At 44.0% G+C, this 17279-nt stretch overlaps 1 protein-coding gene across 1 annotated transcript in view; it reads left to right on the plus strand.

Moving 5' to 3' along the window:
- The window catches only part of FAM184A (family with sequence similarity 184 member A), a 474419-nt gene that overhangs the window by 63756 nt on the left and 393384 nt on the right, over window positions 1-17279 (plus strand). The window contains 2 exon segments of the mRNA XM_029596418.1: window positions 3821-4013; window positions 4016-4671. Coding sequence (XP_029452278.1) covers window positions 3821-4013; window positions 4016-4671 — 849 coding nt within the window.

Consider the following 17279-nt stretch of genomic DNA (forward strand, 5'->3'; position numbering starts at 1 on the left):
TTACTCAAAGGATGACCATAAAACTAAATCATCCTTCATGGACTGTGTGATTCTGATGCGATGGTTGGGGTGACAAATGCAGTTAGCCTCCTCAAAAAGGCCCACCCCATGGGTATGACTGCACGCAAAGTTGAGGGTGCCATTGAGGGATTTAATTTTTGCTAATGACGTTTTCTTTGAAATCGCCTATTTTAACTTGGTCTGTATGTTGAGGAGTTTATCTTGAGGGAGTCTGGATACCACTTGGTTGGAATCAAATTCAATACCCAAGAATTTAATTTCCGGGGTAGGGCACTCCGTTTTTTCTTGTGCTATTGGCACTCCACATTGAGAGGTGAGACTGTGGAAAGTATATAGCATATGGGAGCAAGCCTGTGAGTCTCTCGGTCCAACAAAGAGGAAATCTTCAAGATAGTGGACTATACTATTCAGCCCAGCCTGATGAGCAGTGGCCCAATGAAGAAATGAACTAAACAATTTGAAGTATGCGTGTGATACAGAACACCCCAAAGGCATACACTTGTCAAAGTAATACGCACCTTTGAAACGGAATCACTGTAATGGGAGCTGGTGGGGTATACTGGGAGAAGCCGGAAAGCTGATTCAATGTCAGTCTTGGCCATAAGCGCGCCTCTGCCACACCTACATAGAATGTCTGTGGCACTATCAAGACGCATACTGCACTGAACACTCATCTTCAGGTAGACTGTCATTCACCGAGGCACCATAAAGGTAAGACAGATTTTGAATCTGTCAGTATTTCCCAGGTTCTTTCTTCGGGATAATGGCCAAAGGGGAGAGCATCATTCTACTGAAAGGAGGAAACTCAAATGGTCAGGCCGTTTTGCCCCTCGAGTTCCTCGTCGAGTTTCTGCTGCACAAGATCTTTGTGCTTTGCTACTGAAGTAGTGTTCTCCACATTCATTACCTCAATGTTATTTTGAAAGGTATTGTGAATCCTTCACGAAAACCCTCTATCTGCTTCTTGGCGTGTTTCTTTTTCGGATATCGATCTAGCCAATCCTGCATAGCTTCGAGATTTATTGGGGATGATGCCTTTGTAAATGTGTTATATTCACTTGGGCTTAGGATTAATCCCAGTATTCGCCACCTTCTGTCACTTCGTGGCTGGGTGAGGAGCCATGCAGATTGAGTAAAAATGCTTGAATTGCATAGGATGATTTGTTGTATCTCCAGCATGTTCCATTGTGGGTGCTAGGGACCATTTGCCTAGCCTGGGCAGTTTGCTGACCATAATGAAGATCGTGCACGGTTTATGGCATCAGAGGCTTTGCTCTTCATTTGTCTGAGCCACAGACAGACATCCTGAGTGCCCTATAACATAAAGAGATTCTCCTCCATTTTGTCTCTGAAGCACTCTTCATAATTGAGCCAAGCCCAACCTTTGTACTCCCTATACGCTTCCAGTATGGTGTCGGCATAGCTGAGCATAAACCATACTGAGATGGGTCTTCATGTCCCACGACGCTTGTCATCCTCAAGAATGCCCTTGTCGAATTTATTATGATTCTTGCAATCTGTTTGTTTGAACCTGGTGCATGGTCCCATTTCTTGTTTCCTTTCTTGTCTCTCCCATTCCTTCAACCTTCTTAGATACTAAAGATATCTATGTATATCTGTTTCTTGATTTTATTTCTCAAATCCTTAGGGACGATTTCTCATAGTTGTGATAATGTTGTCAAGGCTGGAGGGCCCCTGGCTGCGTCAGCTTCTATGCCTTCTGACTTGTACTGGTTATCATCAGATGAGGAATCTGAATTGGAGGAACCAGAGGAACTGTATGAACTGGAGTCAGATCTGGCTTTCGCTCCCTGTTTTTTCTCCTCTTACCCAACTTCTTAATTTTACCACCCTTCCCCTCACTCTTTCTCCCCCAAGGCTCCAGCCAACTCACCTGTGCTGTCTCTCACTGCATCTTGTGCTGCCTCCGGAATCTGCCAGGGGTGCCTCTGTCATCTGATCTCCATCTTCCCTTCTTTCTTGAGACGTACACTCTGAGGTGGTCTCGAGTGATGCTGGAAAGGATGATGGTTCCTGCGTGGTCAGTGCCTGTTTGTCTGGTATATGCTGTGCTCCCCTAGCTGCCTCTGGATGACCGTGGGTGATCTGCGCGCAAGGTTCCACACTTGATTGGCCAAGCATGTGCCAAAATCCCCAAGGCTGCGCAGCCATAGTATAACTGGCGATGCCCACGTGGCCAGGATAAAATTCTGTGCACCAGGGTGTGGGTTGACCTGGGGCTCCCTTTGCCCATGGATAGCTGCTTGATGTAGCCATGAACGGGTTCACATGCGGCCAGTTCTGCATGGCTGGGAAACATGGGCCTTGTGCAGGGCTGCCCCTCCGCATTCCCACCCATGCTTGGCCCCATCCCGGGATCTTAGCCTGCTGAATGTCTGTGCCATAAGGCCTGCCTCTAGTGGTTCCGGTACCGCAGGAGGCAGTTTCAATAGCTGCCATCAAGCAATTCTGCTGGGGGATGGTTGACAGTGCCAGCTGCATCCCTGCCTCTGACCCCATTGTGCCCTGCTGTTGAGGTACCTGGCCCTGATTAGGCTGAGGTGCAGGCATGCCATCGTGAGGCCCGGGGAGCATTGTGCACAGGGCTGTGCCCAACAAGTCAATCCTGGGCTGGCCGGCCTGAGTCTTGCCTATATTTGATCTGTCCATTGTCTGCCCGCTCCCCAGCCATGGGATCGTTCCCACACTCAGATGCTTTGGTCGGCTCGTGCGCGTTCTGGTGTTGCAGGCTGCCGCAGTGCTGCCTTGGACATGTGCTCCCTGCGTGGTAGGTCTGGACTCTGCCATATTGTGTGACTTATGGGATGCAGCCGGGTTGCTCGCCCTTCCCCCTGCGTCCGGACCTGCTATGAGGAATGTGAGCTACCGACTCGATCGGTTTTTGCTTGCTCCTTGTGCCCCAATCCTTCTACTTGCGTTTCCGGTGCTGCACCTGAACGTGGCATTGTTCAGGGAAAAAAGGAGCAAGATGGGGGCCGGTCTTTAATAAGGACTGTGATGCTTATCTATGCGTGTGTTGCGCCCCAATGACATTGTTCTGGCTCCCAGGGGATGGGATTGAATCGCATGACCTGTATAGTTTTCGTCATGCCATCGCAGCGCGTGTGCCTCCTCACGGCCTCGTTGTTGATAGTACGAGCCCTAGTAATACTGTCTGCGTATTCACTCAATGTGTTAAGGTATCTTTGGGCAAGTGGTCTTGTCTGTTCACTCGGTAGTCTACTCCATTGTGTAGCTTGTTCCTCAGTAATCTATTATCCCTGGTGGGGTCTGGGTTGCTTATTAAGTAAATGCTCTGCTGCAACTATGTTGCTCCCCACATGTAATGGCTAATTCAGCCTGTTTATTAACAAAAAACAAAGCAAGTTTGTTTACCGTAAACTGTGTTTTCTATAGATAGCAGAATGAAATAGCCATGGAATACTAGCCCATCTCTCTAGAGAGTTGACTACTTGACTAGATTTAGCTTTAGAAATAACTGAGGAGACTCATGAAACAATGACTGCGTGGGAATTCCCATGCATGCTCAGAGGAGTTAAAAGCTTTATTAGCTAGGAGAGAGGTTTTAGGTGCTGCCAGAAGAAGTCACCCACATATAATGGCTAATTTATCCTGCTTTCTATGGAAAACAGTTTATGGCAAGCAAACTTACTTTACCACAATTCCTTCACTTTTACCTAAAGTTCATCATTGTGTGGTAAATATAACTTAATAGATTGATAGTATTTATGAAATATTGCTTTTGGATTAGAACGGTTTTATTTTTCTCTATATGCAGGTGATATATGCTTTGAACACTAGGAATGATGAACATGAATCTGGTATTCTGGCCCTTAAAGATGCCCATGAGGAAGAAATTCAACAAATAATTGCGGAAACAAGAGAGAAAATCATTCAGTATAAAAGTAAAGTTGTAGAAGAACTGGATCTTAAGAAGAAGATACAGATTTTGGAGGAGTCATTGGAAGAGCACAAAAGACGAAGTATGAAGCTTTGATGGAGTTTGAAGCATATAAGCGTCGCATAGAGGATGTACAGCTTTGTTCTGAGGCCCAGCATGTCCAGAAGGTAGTGACTATGTCTAGGGAAGTGGAAGAGATCAGAAAACAGTTTGAGGAGAGTTTACGGAGCTTTATGCAATTGCAAGTGCAATGTGAGAAAGATAAACGCACAGCTCTGGAAGAATTGAAAGCAGCTCACACATTGGAGATCCAAGAGGTTCTGAAGACGCAACAAAATCAAAGTATAATTTTAACTAAGGATCAAGAGACACTTGAAGAGCACCGAATAGAAATGGAAGATTTGCATAACAGAATAGAAGAACTACATCTGGAAAAGAAAAAAATAATTGAGGACTATGAAAGCAAACTTAGCAAAGCTCAAGAATTTTATGACCATGAACTTGAAGTTTTGAAAAGATCACAGGTCTTCACAGCAGATAGCCTACATTCTTGTAAACAAAAAGAAGCAGAGATGAAGAGGGAGTTTCAGAATCAAGAGGCTATTTTACAAAAGAACTTGGAAAATCTTAAAATTGAATTTCAGGTTGTTCAAGAGGAAGCAGAAACTTTACAGGCAAAGTGCCAAAAGCTTCAAGCAACTCTAAGCACAGCAGAAAATAAAGTTCAGGTAAGAAAGAAAGCATGCTTGATTTTAAAGATACTGTTTTGTTTTTAGCCATGATGCTACCTAACATATGAAAATGAATCACTAGAGATCTGGATGTAACTTGCCAGGAGCTGGCTGAGTTGGATCGGTCAATTTGTTTTGTTGTTTTTGCTCCTGGAACACAGAGTGAAACAAGTGAATTGGGCAAAATAGAGTAGGTAATTTCTGAGCCAGCCCTGTTGCTTAAATTGTGGTGTTAAAGGTGCTTGTCTCTTGGAGAAAAGGAGACCTGCTATCTTTACTGTGGTGCTCCTTACTGGTTATACAGTGGCATTGACTGGACATCCTACTACCCACAGGGCTGGCAGCGGCTTCTAGTGCCATCTACATCTGGCATGAAAGACCTGTAAAGAGGGAAAAGAGTGAGGGGGGTGAGGTGGAGAAAATAGTTGTTTCTTTTTCCTTTATATAAAATTGTGTGGTTGTTTTGGTCCACTTGGATATGTAGAAATTAAGGTGTACAAATAAGTTGTAGGCAAAACCTTTTTGATTAGACTAACCTAATCTATTTAGAAACTGCAGCAGGTCAATGCAAAATGAGCTAGGCATGAAGTTGCCCAAATGTACGTGTAAATTTCAGATTGTCCTACAATGGTGGTATTGTGGTGATTGTTCACATAATTTTAAAGAGTTGATTCTTAGGTAGTTTTGATGTTCCCTTTTTAGTAACCTGTCTTTTAATTTGATCTCATTAACCAATATAGCATCTCTTCACATTTTTTGCATTGGATAATAATCGTACGCATACAGGATATGTAATGCTGTACAGACATATTGGATGATCTTTACTCATAGGAGCTTACAATCTAGTCAAGACAGACAAGTGTCACAAAATAAATAAGCTCTGAGTTAAAACAGCAACATCTTGTTTGAGAAGTTTAAATTATAGATGGGATTAAATTGAAAATATTAAATTAATATTATGAAATATACTATATTCATATAGGAGCATGAATGTCTTTCCCTTATGAGTAACTGTGTAGGGTCCTGTGAATCGTGCTGGTTATTTTTTTATTTTTTTTTGACAACATGCACATAAATTCAGTGTTGGTGAAAACTAAATTTATATGCTTCAAAGTTTTGTTGCTTGGATCACTTTTACAGGATTTTATTTTTTTACAGTCATCTTCCTCTGTGATGCACTATCAGACAGTTTTAAACAGGATTGGCTCATCTTTCTCAATGTTACCAACTTTAAAATGTTAAATAAATGTCAGTCACTACAGTGTGGCACACCAAGTTTCTACCTCCAGAAATCTCTAAGCTTAAAATCAATGAAGGAAAAAACAAACAAAAGTGATGTTGGTAGAAAATCACCACAGCAAGCTCAGTTCACCGTGCAGACGCAGCTGTTATTGGCGTCTGCTAGGGCTCCTCCCTCGAGCGTCAGGAACTGGCAGGTGAGTAGGAAAAGCAGAGCAGCGTCCACTGCCAGTTCCTGACGCTCGAGGGAGGAGCCCTAGCAGACGCCAATAACAGCTGCGTCTGCACGGTGAACTGAGCTTGCTGTGGTGATTTTCTACTTGAGGCAGTGGACGCTGCTCTGCTTTTCCTACTCACCTGCCGGTTCCTGACGCCCGTCGGCGCGTCGCCAAAGCCGCGCGGCTTTGCCCAGATTCGTCGGGATTCCGGAGGAAGATATTTGATAGCAGCAGCAGCAGCAGCAGCCAATTGAGACCGAAAAAGCTTAAACTGTGTCCCAAAGAGACAACTTTTGCTCAGGTACATTTTTCTTATTTTCCTTTGGCAGACTCTATCTTTGGTATGCCACATACCAAAAGAAAAGGGAAAACATCAACGTCTACTCCCGTAGGGAGTGGCAATCAGCCAACTGTATATGATCTCTTTGGAAAAACTGTATTAGTTCCACCAGGAGGGGAAGTCTCTGGAGGCTCTGGCTTTGAGCAGGGCCAGAACTCCCTGACATATGAAACATCGTTAAGCCCTGGTGCCCCTTTGACTCCAGAACCACCTACAGGAAAAGGAGGAAGAGGAGAAGTTTCCTTTGAAGAGTCTTAATTGAAATTGACTGTGGTACCAATAAGTCCTGATATGGTAACTAAGGATAAAGGGATATTGGGAACTCAGGCGGGACTGGTAGAAGAGATTCAAGTAATAACTCAAAAAAAAAAATTTACTCTGGAGGAAATAGGTGGCATGTTATTTTCGATGCAAAAATCAATAAATGATTTAACAAAAATAGTTCAGGATGGTATGAATAAAAATCTGGTAGTACAGTCAAATATTGAAAAGTTAGATGGATCAGTTAATAATCTAACTACAAAAGTTACTGAGATTGAGAACTCAATTTAATTTAATTAAATCCGAAAAGATACAAACAGACAAAATGGAACAGCTAGAAAATCAAATTAAGAGTAAATCTGAGGATTTTAAATTTCCCTAGAACCTATCTATTATCCCCAAAGGAACTGTTCAAGAGTTATATTAGGAATATACTAAAATATACAGATAGGGAAATGCCTATGCTGTCTGGTATATATTATACTACACAATTTTCAAGTATGGGTGAAAAACAAGATCAAATACAAGGAGAGTCAGAGGAAGATTTAAATCTATCGGAACTTTTGGAAAAATCGTCAGATATGGAAATTAAATCTAGAGCAACATTGATAGTACAATTTGTAGACATATCAGAAAGAGATTCCATATTTAGATTGTATTTTAAACATCAATCTACTTTTCATGGATTTCCAGTTAGAATGTTTCCTGATATTGCCTATAGTACACAATTGAGGAGAAAAGAGTTTTTAGCATTACGAGATAAAGTCATTCAGAAAGGTGCTAAATTTCTCTTACGATTTCCATGTCGCTGCTTAGTAGTTTATCAGAATCCGAAATATATGTTTAACCAGCCTGACCAGTTACGTTTATATCTGGGTTCCTAACCCTGTAGATATCCTTAGTAGGGGTAAAGAAATTAAGTAAAATACAGTTGACACAATGTTAAGTGATTTTCTTTGATTGTGCTACTCAAATTGTTTCTAGGCTTATTAGCTCTCTATTACCTATAGAAAGATTTCTAGGTCTCTACAGATTGTAAGAGTAGTTATTACTGATATGATTTTTCTATGCAATTTTGATGTATAAAATACAATCTGTGATATCTTAATGAAAATGTAATGCTTAATAAAAATAAATTTAAAAAAAAAAAGGTTGGTAAAATGATTTTCTTTTTTTCGGTTTCCCTTTCAACACTGGTTTCCCTTTTAGATTTATTAACTAAATGTATGCTTTATCCCTTTAGTATGCTTCTTTAAGTGTGCAGAAATCATCATATTTACCATATATATTAAATCAGTCAAGCAGTCTTCAAATACACATACAGTGGAAAAATGTATTCTAAGCTAATTAAGCCTGTGATGATCAATATAACCATTGGGTATATAGTTAGTGTACCTTGTCTAATCTAGAAAATGCTGATTAAAATATTTTCCCATCGATAGCAGGGCTGAATTAGCCATGTTGTCATGGGAACTGTCAGTCAGGGCCCGGGAGGCAGAGCTTTGCTGTGTGGCTGTGCATGAGTTCCCGCGCAGGAAACAGAAATCTCAATCTGTTTCTTTCCACGCACACAGAGCTTTGCACTCTTCAGCTACTTTTCTAAGTTTAAGAATAGAATGACAAAAAAGGCTGAGGCCTTCGGGCTTCACACCTTGCTCATGCAGCAAGATCATGCCCATCATGGTTGGACATGATCGCTGCTATAGATGCCTTGGACCAGACCACAATCAAGCGGTCTGTGACCACTGCGGAAGAATGTTGAAGAGGGCCCAACGACAACGGGCCCAGAAGATGGAGTATCTCAAGGCCTGGGCTCAGGCCTTCTATGCCCCACCTTCGGAAGCGCATTCTTCGCCAGGTCTGGTAAAATCAAAGAGCCTGAAGGTAAGGCGAGCTGCATTCATGGAACCACCCCCTCTCCAGGCCTGGAGGGCAGGACTGGCCTCGATCATTAGGGGCAGAGATCCCCATAGATCTCATTTTCAGCCCCATCGGGATCGATCGGAGTTGCGGCGTCCAGAACAGACTACGACACAGATGCATAGTCTTCCACCAGCGTCTGGATCGGTGTGGGGAACTGAAACGCTGAAGCAGGCTCAGTCGACACTGGGCCACACGAGACCTGCGTCGAAGACTATGCAACCATCGACGCATGACATTGATACGTCAAAAACCGAAGCACGACGCACTGACTGCACTGTTATCGATGCAAGATTCCGCTGCGGTGCCGAGGACGAAGCACGAACCACATCCGATGCGTAAGTCGACGCACAGAGTGCGGTCAATGCAGGACACAGCGCAACAGCCGACGCATGGAGCAACGGCGATGTCAGGCCTTTCTCACGACGCAAGGAAGCAATTCGAGGCAGTTCCATTGACGCATAAAAAGTGAAAATTGACTCGTACAGCGGTGATTGGGACCAATCTCCCAAAGAACCGACATAGGTCCAGATCTCACGACCAGAACAAAAAACATTCAAGTCAATTTAAACACTCAGCTATATCAAGTCCTCAATCATCACGACAGTCGACCTCGTCGAAGGGACCGATTACTCCGCAACATGTGGCTACATTGGACGAAAACTAAATTGATGTACCGTCTCTATCTTCCTCTTCCTCATCAGCCTCACAAGTATATTCCGATTTTTCCTCAAGATCGAAACCTAGGAAAAAACATGGGGATTTCCAAGAACCTAAAAAGAGGAAACTAAGTGCAGACTTACAATCACAAAAAGTGGGAAAGGCAAAAGAGGGCTGCTGCTAAGATATCCTATCTCCACGACATCATCTAGGGCAATCAAAGCCTCACATGCCGCATCAAGCGTAGCAGGCTTTTTCTCAGTTATCAGAAGCACTTTCTGGGTTCTTTGACTCGTTACAGTCCGGTTTTACTTTGCCTCCTTCTCCGGTTATGAGTTTACCACACTCACCAGCAACATTAAGGGAGCAAACGCCAGAACCCCGCACAAAAACCCCTCAAAGTCCGCCACGTCCAAGCACTCTACTGTCTTCACCTGTCCCACAACAATCCCCCAGACCTCCCCGGACACATCCTCGGAATACCCTTCGGATCCACCAGACTACTCTCCCGAGCCATATTCCCCTCTGGAGGATTTGTCCTACCCTAAATTTTTAGAGAAGGTAGGATCCATTCTCCACCTGGATGTCCAGAAGATACTCTATCCACGAGCAGAAACACTGGGGCTCCTAAAAATTTTTGATCTCCCAGCTGAGCTGACATCCTTGCCGTCCCACAAGGTTCTTGACGAGGTTTTAGAGAAATCATGGGAGACACCTTTCACCACGGCGCCAGTGTCTCGAAAAGCAGATTTTAAATTTTGAATGAAACAATCCCCATATTATACACAAACACAACTTCCCCACAATTCCATTGTGGTGGAATCCATCATGCAGCATGCTAAAAAGTCAAAATTGCATGCATCGGCGTCCCCGGGTAGAGACAACTGCTGTTTGGATGAGTTTTGCAAGGAAAACCTTTCAAGCAGCAATGTTATCTGCATGTATTGTGCAGGTAACTTCATTTCTGCTTGCTTCTGTTTGTGCAACTGCTCTCCAAGCCAGGATCCAGGGCTTGGATTGAGACTGCTGCTGTACCCAGCCCTCCATTGGACCCTCTCCTCCTCCACCTCGTGGCTGTTAACCCCTCCCCCAGCTGGAAGACGTCCCAGAAACTAAACAAATGTACTTTTAAATCTCCCTCTCACACAGGCATCGCGCGCCTAAGGAGCACAACAAAGGGGCCAGCCCCTTTGTGCTCCCCTTAGTGCACCCCTTGAGCACCCTCCGGCTGTACCGCTGCTCCACAGGACCCGACTGCTGCTTGACCCTTCCTCTGCGCTCCACGGTCTGCCAACAGCTCTGTGACTCCAGGCACCCATTAAGGTTACCTTCCCCAAGCACCTACTTTCAGCAAAAACTTCACATGCCTCAGGTGACTTCTATCTTTCGCAGCTTTCTGTTAGCGTATGTACCTTTAATTTCTGCTCTTGACTCTCCTGACATCGCTGTATATGCTTCAACCTCTATTAATTCACTGTTACAGTCACCGCTTTACGCCGATATACTATTTGTGACCACAACCTCATTGTTTACTTCCTCCTGCTATCTGCCCCCTGCCTACAGCACTGACCGTTCCTCCTTATCCCCCCACCATGGCCGGCAATTCCAGCCTCCCTATCCCACGCATCCATCACCCATCCCACAGAACATATTACCCCATATTAACCACCCAGCGCAGATCCTTCCTCCTTCCTCCTCCCTATCCTTGTCTCCCCTTTCACTCGGCTCCTAGGTCTCACCACCCTCTTCATCATGCTTATGAATGCTCAGTCCCTATCCAAGAAAACTGTCATACTGTCTGATCTACTACATGACCATAAGCCAGACATATGCGCCGTCACTGAAACCTGGCTCAAGGACTCTGATATTGTCCTCCTCAATCAGCTCCCTTCTGACACCTATGACTTTTTTCTCCATCCCTAGACCGAAGAAACGAGGCGGTGGTCTCCTCCTTGCTGCTAAAAAGCACATGAATCTCAAACCTGTAAAAATCATCACACCACACAAATTAGAGATTGGGCTATTCAAATCTCCAGGTCTGCCTAGTATATGCCCCCCCCTAGCATTCTCGAACACAAACACTCCCCCCTTATCGAGTTCATCTCCAACAACAGCGACACCCCTGTCGTCATCCTGGGGGATTTCAACTTCCATGTTGATGCTACTCCCCCCGCTCCACCTCATGTGAAGCCATCCTCGGCACACTCGAAGCCATCGGCTTTACCCAAGTTATCACCTCCCCCACGCACAAAGCAGGGCACACCCTGGACCTCCTCTTTGTCAACTCCAGCATTAGCCTACCCTCTAAACCACGCTGTACCCCTGTCCCATGGTCCGATCACGCTATTGTCAAATCCTCCATCTCTATAAAGATACCCAAACCATCCAAATCCCCCTCCACCACATCTTTTGCCTACAGAAAATCCTGCCCCAGTGAAGACCTCACTTCAGCCTTCACCAGCTCTTCTCTGAAACTCAACTGCTCTACTCCAAACACAGCCCTAGACTCTTGGAGCCACATCACCTTAGAATATCGCAAACAAGCTGTGCCCTATCACCACACACAAAACTAAACTATCTGCAAAAAAAACAAAACCCATGGTACTCCCCAGACCTCAAACTAATGAAATATGAGCTCAGGCAGAACGCACATGGCGTAAAGACCCATCCCTGCAAAAAGCATCCATATTCAAATCCTCACTACATCTCTACAGGCTAGCCTCTTCTCCAAGCTGAACAGCCCTAACCTCTTTTTAGCCTTTCCTCATAGGGGAGATGTTCTATCCCCTGTATCATTTTGGTCACCCTTCTCTGTACCTTCTCCATCACAATTATCTTTTTTTTTTTAGATGCGGCAACCAGAATTGTACACTGTACTCAAGGTGTTCACAGCACTCAATTGTACACAGGTCTCAACATGAAGCGATACAGAAGCATTATGATATTTTCTGATTTATTCATCATTCCCTTCCTAATAACACCTTGCATTCTGTTTGCATTTTTGACTGCTGCAACACATTGAGCTGACTATTTCAATGTATTATCCACTGACGCCTAGATCTTTTTCCTGGGTGGTAGATTCCATATTAGGAGCTAACATTGTGTAACTACAGCATGGATTATTTTTCCCTATATGCAACAGCTTGCACTTGTCCACATTAAATTTCATCTGCCATTTGGATGCCCAATCTTCCAGTCTCGCATGGTCCTCCTGCAATTTATCACAATCTGCTTGTGATTTAACTACAGAGTAATTTTGTGACATCTGCAAATTTGATTACCTCACTCATCGTATTCCTTTCCAGATCATTTATAAATATATTGAAAAGCACTGGTCCAGGTATAGATCCCTGTGGTACTCCACTATTTACCCTTTTCCACTGAGAAAATTGACTATTTAATCCTACTGTTTCCTGTCTTTCAACCAGTTTGTAATCCACGAAAGGACACTGCCTCCTATCCCATGACTTTTTAGTTTCCATAGAAGCCTTTTATGAGGGACGTTGTCAGATGCCTTCTGAAAACCCAATAACTACATCTATTGGCTCACCTTTGTCCACATGTTCATTAACCCCTTCAAAAAAATGAAGCAGATTTGTGAGGCAAGACTTGCATTGGGTTAATCCATGCTGACTGTGTTTGGTTAAACCATGTCTCTGTGATTTTGATCTTTAGAATAGTTTCCACTATTTTTCCCAGTACTGAAGTCAGGCTCTCTGGTCTATAGTTTCCTGAATCGCCCAAGGAGCCCTTTTTAAATATTGGGGTTTCATTGGCCACCCCTCAGTTTTCAGGAACAATGGATGACTTTAATGATTGGTTGCAAATTTTAATTAACAGATCTGGAATTTCATTTTTGAGTTCCTTCAGAACCCTGGGTGCATACCATCCAGTCCAGGTGATTTGCTACTCTTTAGCTTGTCAATCTGGTCTTTTACATCTTCCAGGTTTACAGTGATTTCATTCAGTTCATCTGAATCATCACCCTTGGAAACCATCTCTGGAACCAGTATCTCCCCAACATCCTCATTAGTAAACACAGAAGCAAGGAATTCATTTAGTATTTCTGCAATGGCCTTATCTTTCCTAAGAGCCCCTTTAATCCCCCTCTGTCATCTAACAGTCCAACAGACTCCCTCCGCAGGTTTCTTGATTCTGATATATTTAAAATTTTTTATTATTTTTTTGCCTCTATGGCCAACTTCATTTCAAATTCTCTCTTAGCCTTCTTTATCAATGTTTTACACATAACTTGACAATGCTTATGCTTTTTCCTATTTTCTTCAGATGGACCCTTCTTCCAATTTTTGAAGCATTTTTTTTTGGTTAAAATAACCTTACACTTCACCTTTTAACCATGCCAGTTATAGTTTTGCCTTCCTCCCACCTTTCTTAATGTTTGGAATACATCTGGACTGTGGAGGAGTAGCCTAGTGGTTAGAGCAGTGGGCTATGAACCAGGAAACCAGCATTCAACTCCCACTGTCGCTCCTTATGACTTTGGGCAAATCACTTTACCCTCCATTGCCTCAGGTACAAACTTAGATTGAAAGTCCTCTGGGGATAGTGAAATGTCTACAGTACCTAAATGTAATCCACTTTGAAGTGCGAAAAGCAGAATATATAAATCTAAATTGTAGTTTTAGACAATGCCCATGCCTGTTGTACACTTTTAACCTTTGCAGCTGCACCTTTCAGTTTTTTTCTAACTATTTTCCTCATTTTATCAAAGTTTCCCTTTCGAAAATTTAGTTTTAGAGCTGTAGATTTACATATTGTCCCCCTTCCAGTCATTTAAAATTAGATCATGTTATGATCACTATTGCCAAGTGGTCCCACCACCATTACCTCTCTCACCAAAACTTGCGTTTCACTAAGAATTAAATCTAAAATAGCTCCCCCTCTTGTTGGTTCCTGAACCAATTGCTCCATGAAGCATTTGTTTATTCCATCTAGGAATTTTATATCTCCAGCATGTCCTGATGTTACATTTACCCAGTCAATATTAGAGTAATTGGCAGTGCAGTAATAATGGGATATTTCAATTTGGTTCACTTCCTTGATCTCTCTTGGCATTTCATCATCTGTCTAATCATTTTGGCTGGGTGGATGATAGTATACTCCTCTCATTATACTCTTACCCAACAGAGAAGGGATTTCTACCCATATAGATTCTACTGAGCATTTACTCTCTTGTATGATCTTTTATCCAGTTGAACTCTATACCCTCCTGGACACCCCCCCCCCCCCCCCCCCCCCATCATTGCGGTATAATTTGTACCCTAATATAGAACTGTCCCATTGGTTATCCTCCTTCCACCAGGTCTCTGAGATGCCAATTATGTGTCTCATCATTCACTGCTATACATTCTAATTCTCCTATATTACATCTTAGACTTCTGGCTGTTATGACTGTCACTGCCCGACGTCTTCACTCCGCCCTCCTTACCTTTTTGGTGACTCCTCCTGCGGTTGATGGACGTCTGGCTGCCGTGGCGTCTGCCTGCCGTCCTCTCTGGCGTCCCCAGTCCGGGTTGAGCGCTGCATCCCGCCATGTTGTTCAGCTGCCATAGGGCGTGCGTGCCGCGTGGCCCTGCTTCTTATTCCTTCTTTGGCGCGAACCTCAGGGGCGTCCCCCTGTGATGACATCACGCATCCCGGATACAAAAGCCTACTCTGTTTGCTAGCTATTAGAGTTACGAGGGACTTCTTATGGATGGGATTTGCTCTCCGTACCTAGTTACTCTGCCTCTCCTTAATTGGACGTACTCTATCTGGATACCTGCTCCTCGGGGGCCTCTTTTTTCTTTCAGGTCACTGTCTGGAACCGGTACTTGCTCCTCGAGGGCCCATGTTCCCGGACTCGCTGCCTGAGCTCACTTCTGCTTGGAAGAAACTGCTTTCTTACACCATCAGTGAGTTACCATCTATATTCTCTCAGAGCTGTTCCCTGGAACCAGGTACTCGCTCCTCGAGGGCCTGCCTCTATTCCAGCTTCTGTGTTACCTTCCGGGAGAAACCGCTGTGTGAGTAATCAACCAACGAGGCTCTATACCACTGTACTCATTATCTCAGTTTCTCTCCACTACAGCACAGCTATTGAGGGATCGCTGTTCCAGTGTCCTGAGGGACTACAAGCCCAGCTGGGCTTCATCTCTACTCACTATTGCCACCTCTGGTGGCTTCTCAACTCTGTTTAATAAAAGATAATTCTGTGTTGTGTGTCCTAAAGCTGAGCCTGACCTGTGGCCCCTCACGGGACTTCTCCCTGTGGGCGTGGTCATCTGCCGCAGAGTCCAAGGGTCCACCCAAAACCTTACAAACAATAACACTGGCATTGGCATACTGACATTTCAAAAGAGGATTGTGAGAACTTGCAAGAGGACATTGTAAAACTGGGAGACTGGCAAATGAAATTTAATGTAGACAAGTGCAAAGCATGCACTTAGGGAAGAGAAACCCGAATTATAGTTTCGAAATGCATTAGGAGTTTCCACTCAGGAAAAGGATCTAGGTGTCATGGTTGAAAATATGTTGAAATCTTCTGTTCTGTGTACAGCAGCAACCAAGAAAGCAAATAGAATGCTAGGGATTATTAGGAAAGGAATGGAGAATAAAACAGAATATCATAATGCCTCTGTATCGCTCCATGGAGCGAACTCATCTTGAGTGCTGTGTTTTAGTTATGGTCACCACATCTCAAGAAAGATATAGCAGAATTAGAAAAATGGCGACCAAGATGATAGAGGTAACAATTTCCCTATGAAGAAAGGCTAAAGAGGTTAGGATTCTTTAGCTTGGAGAAGAGATGGCTGAGGGGAGATATGATAGAGGTCTGTAAAATAAGTGGAATGGAACAAGTAAGTGTTAATCAGTTTACTCCTTTTTTGAAAAGTACAAAGACCAGGGGACACACAATGAAGTTTCAGGTTAATACATTTAAAACTAAGAGAATATTTTTTAACTTTATGCATAATTGAGCTCTGGAATTTGTTTCCAGAGGATGTGGTGAAACTATTAGTATAGCTGTGTTTTTTTAAAAAAAGATTTGGACAGGTTCCTGGAGGAAAATTCCATTAACAATTGTTGAGCTAGTTGAAGAAATCCACTGTTTATTCTTGGGATAAGCAGCTTGGAATATGTCTACCTCTTGGGATCCTGCCAGGCACTCGTGACCTAGCTTGGCCACTGTTGGAAACAGAATACTGGGTTTGATGGACCCTTGTTCTGACCCAGTATGACAAGCCTTATGTTCTAAGATCGAGGCAGGTTCAGACATCCCAGCCTCCAGGCCTTTTTGCTCACAACTTGGATGTTGAGAGGTTAGTTTTGCAATCGCTTGATCTTTCAGAAGATGTCTTGGATCCTGGTGGCTTCTAGAAAGCCTCCCTTAGAAGGTCCTATGGACTGAAGTGGAGGAGGTTTTCTATGTAGTGTGAGCAGAAGGCTCTAGATCTGTTCTCCTGCTCACACACACATACTCTTGATTACTGTTGTGTTTCTCAGTCTCAGACTGCTTCGACCCTTGTGCCTCACCTTTTTCTCTGCTCTCCCTGCTAGCCTTGGGAAGATGGCTACCGCCGCGTCTGCAAGCCGCATTCTCTGGCATCCCCGGTACGGCTATGGCAAAGCCTCACGCATGTTTCTCCTAGGGGCCTCCTAGGGTGTGCACGCCACCTACGTCTTTATCCACGTCATGGCGGGTACCTCGGGGGCGTCCCCCTCTAGTGACGTCACGCCATCTGGGTATTTAGCCTACGCTTGTTTGCTAGCTCATTGAGTTAGCAAGGATTGGATTTGTCCAGTCTAAGCTACTCTGCTGCTTTCATACTGCCGCTGGAAGCGCTCTCTGCCCTTCGGGGTATTCTCTAACCTGGGTACCCGCTCCTCAGGGGCCCTTTGCTTTCTTTCAGGTGCCTTACTGGGATCAGGTACTCGCTCCTGGAGGCCCTGCTCTCCCTGCCTCG

This window comes from Rhinatrema bivittatum, chromosome 3 (assembly GCF_901001135.1).
Source record: "Rhinatrema bivittatum chromosome 3, aRhiBiv1.1, whole genome shotgun sequence".
Classification (NCBI taxonomy): domain Eukaryota; kingdom Metazoa; phylum Chordata; class Amphibia; order Gymnophiona; family Rhinatrematidae; genus Rhinatrema; species Rhinatrema bivittatum.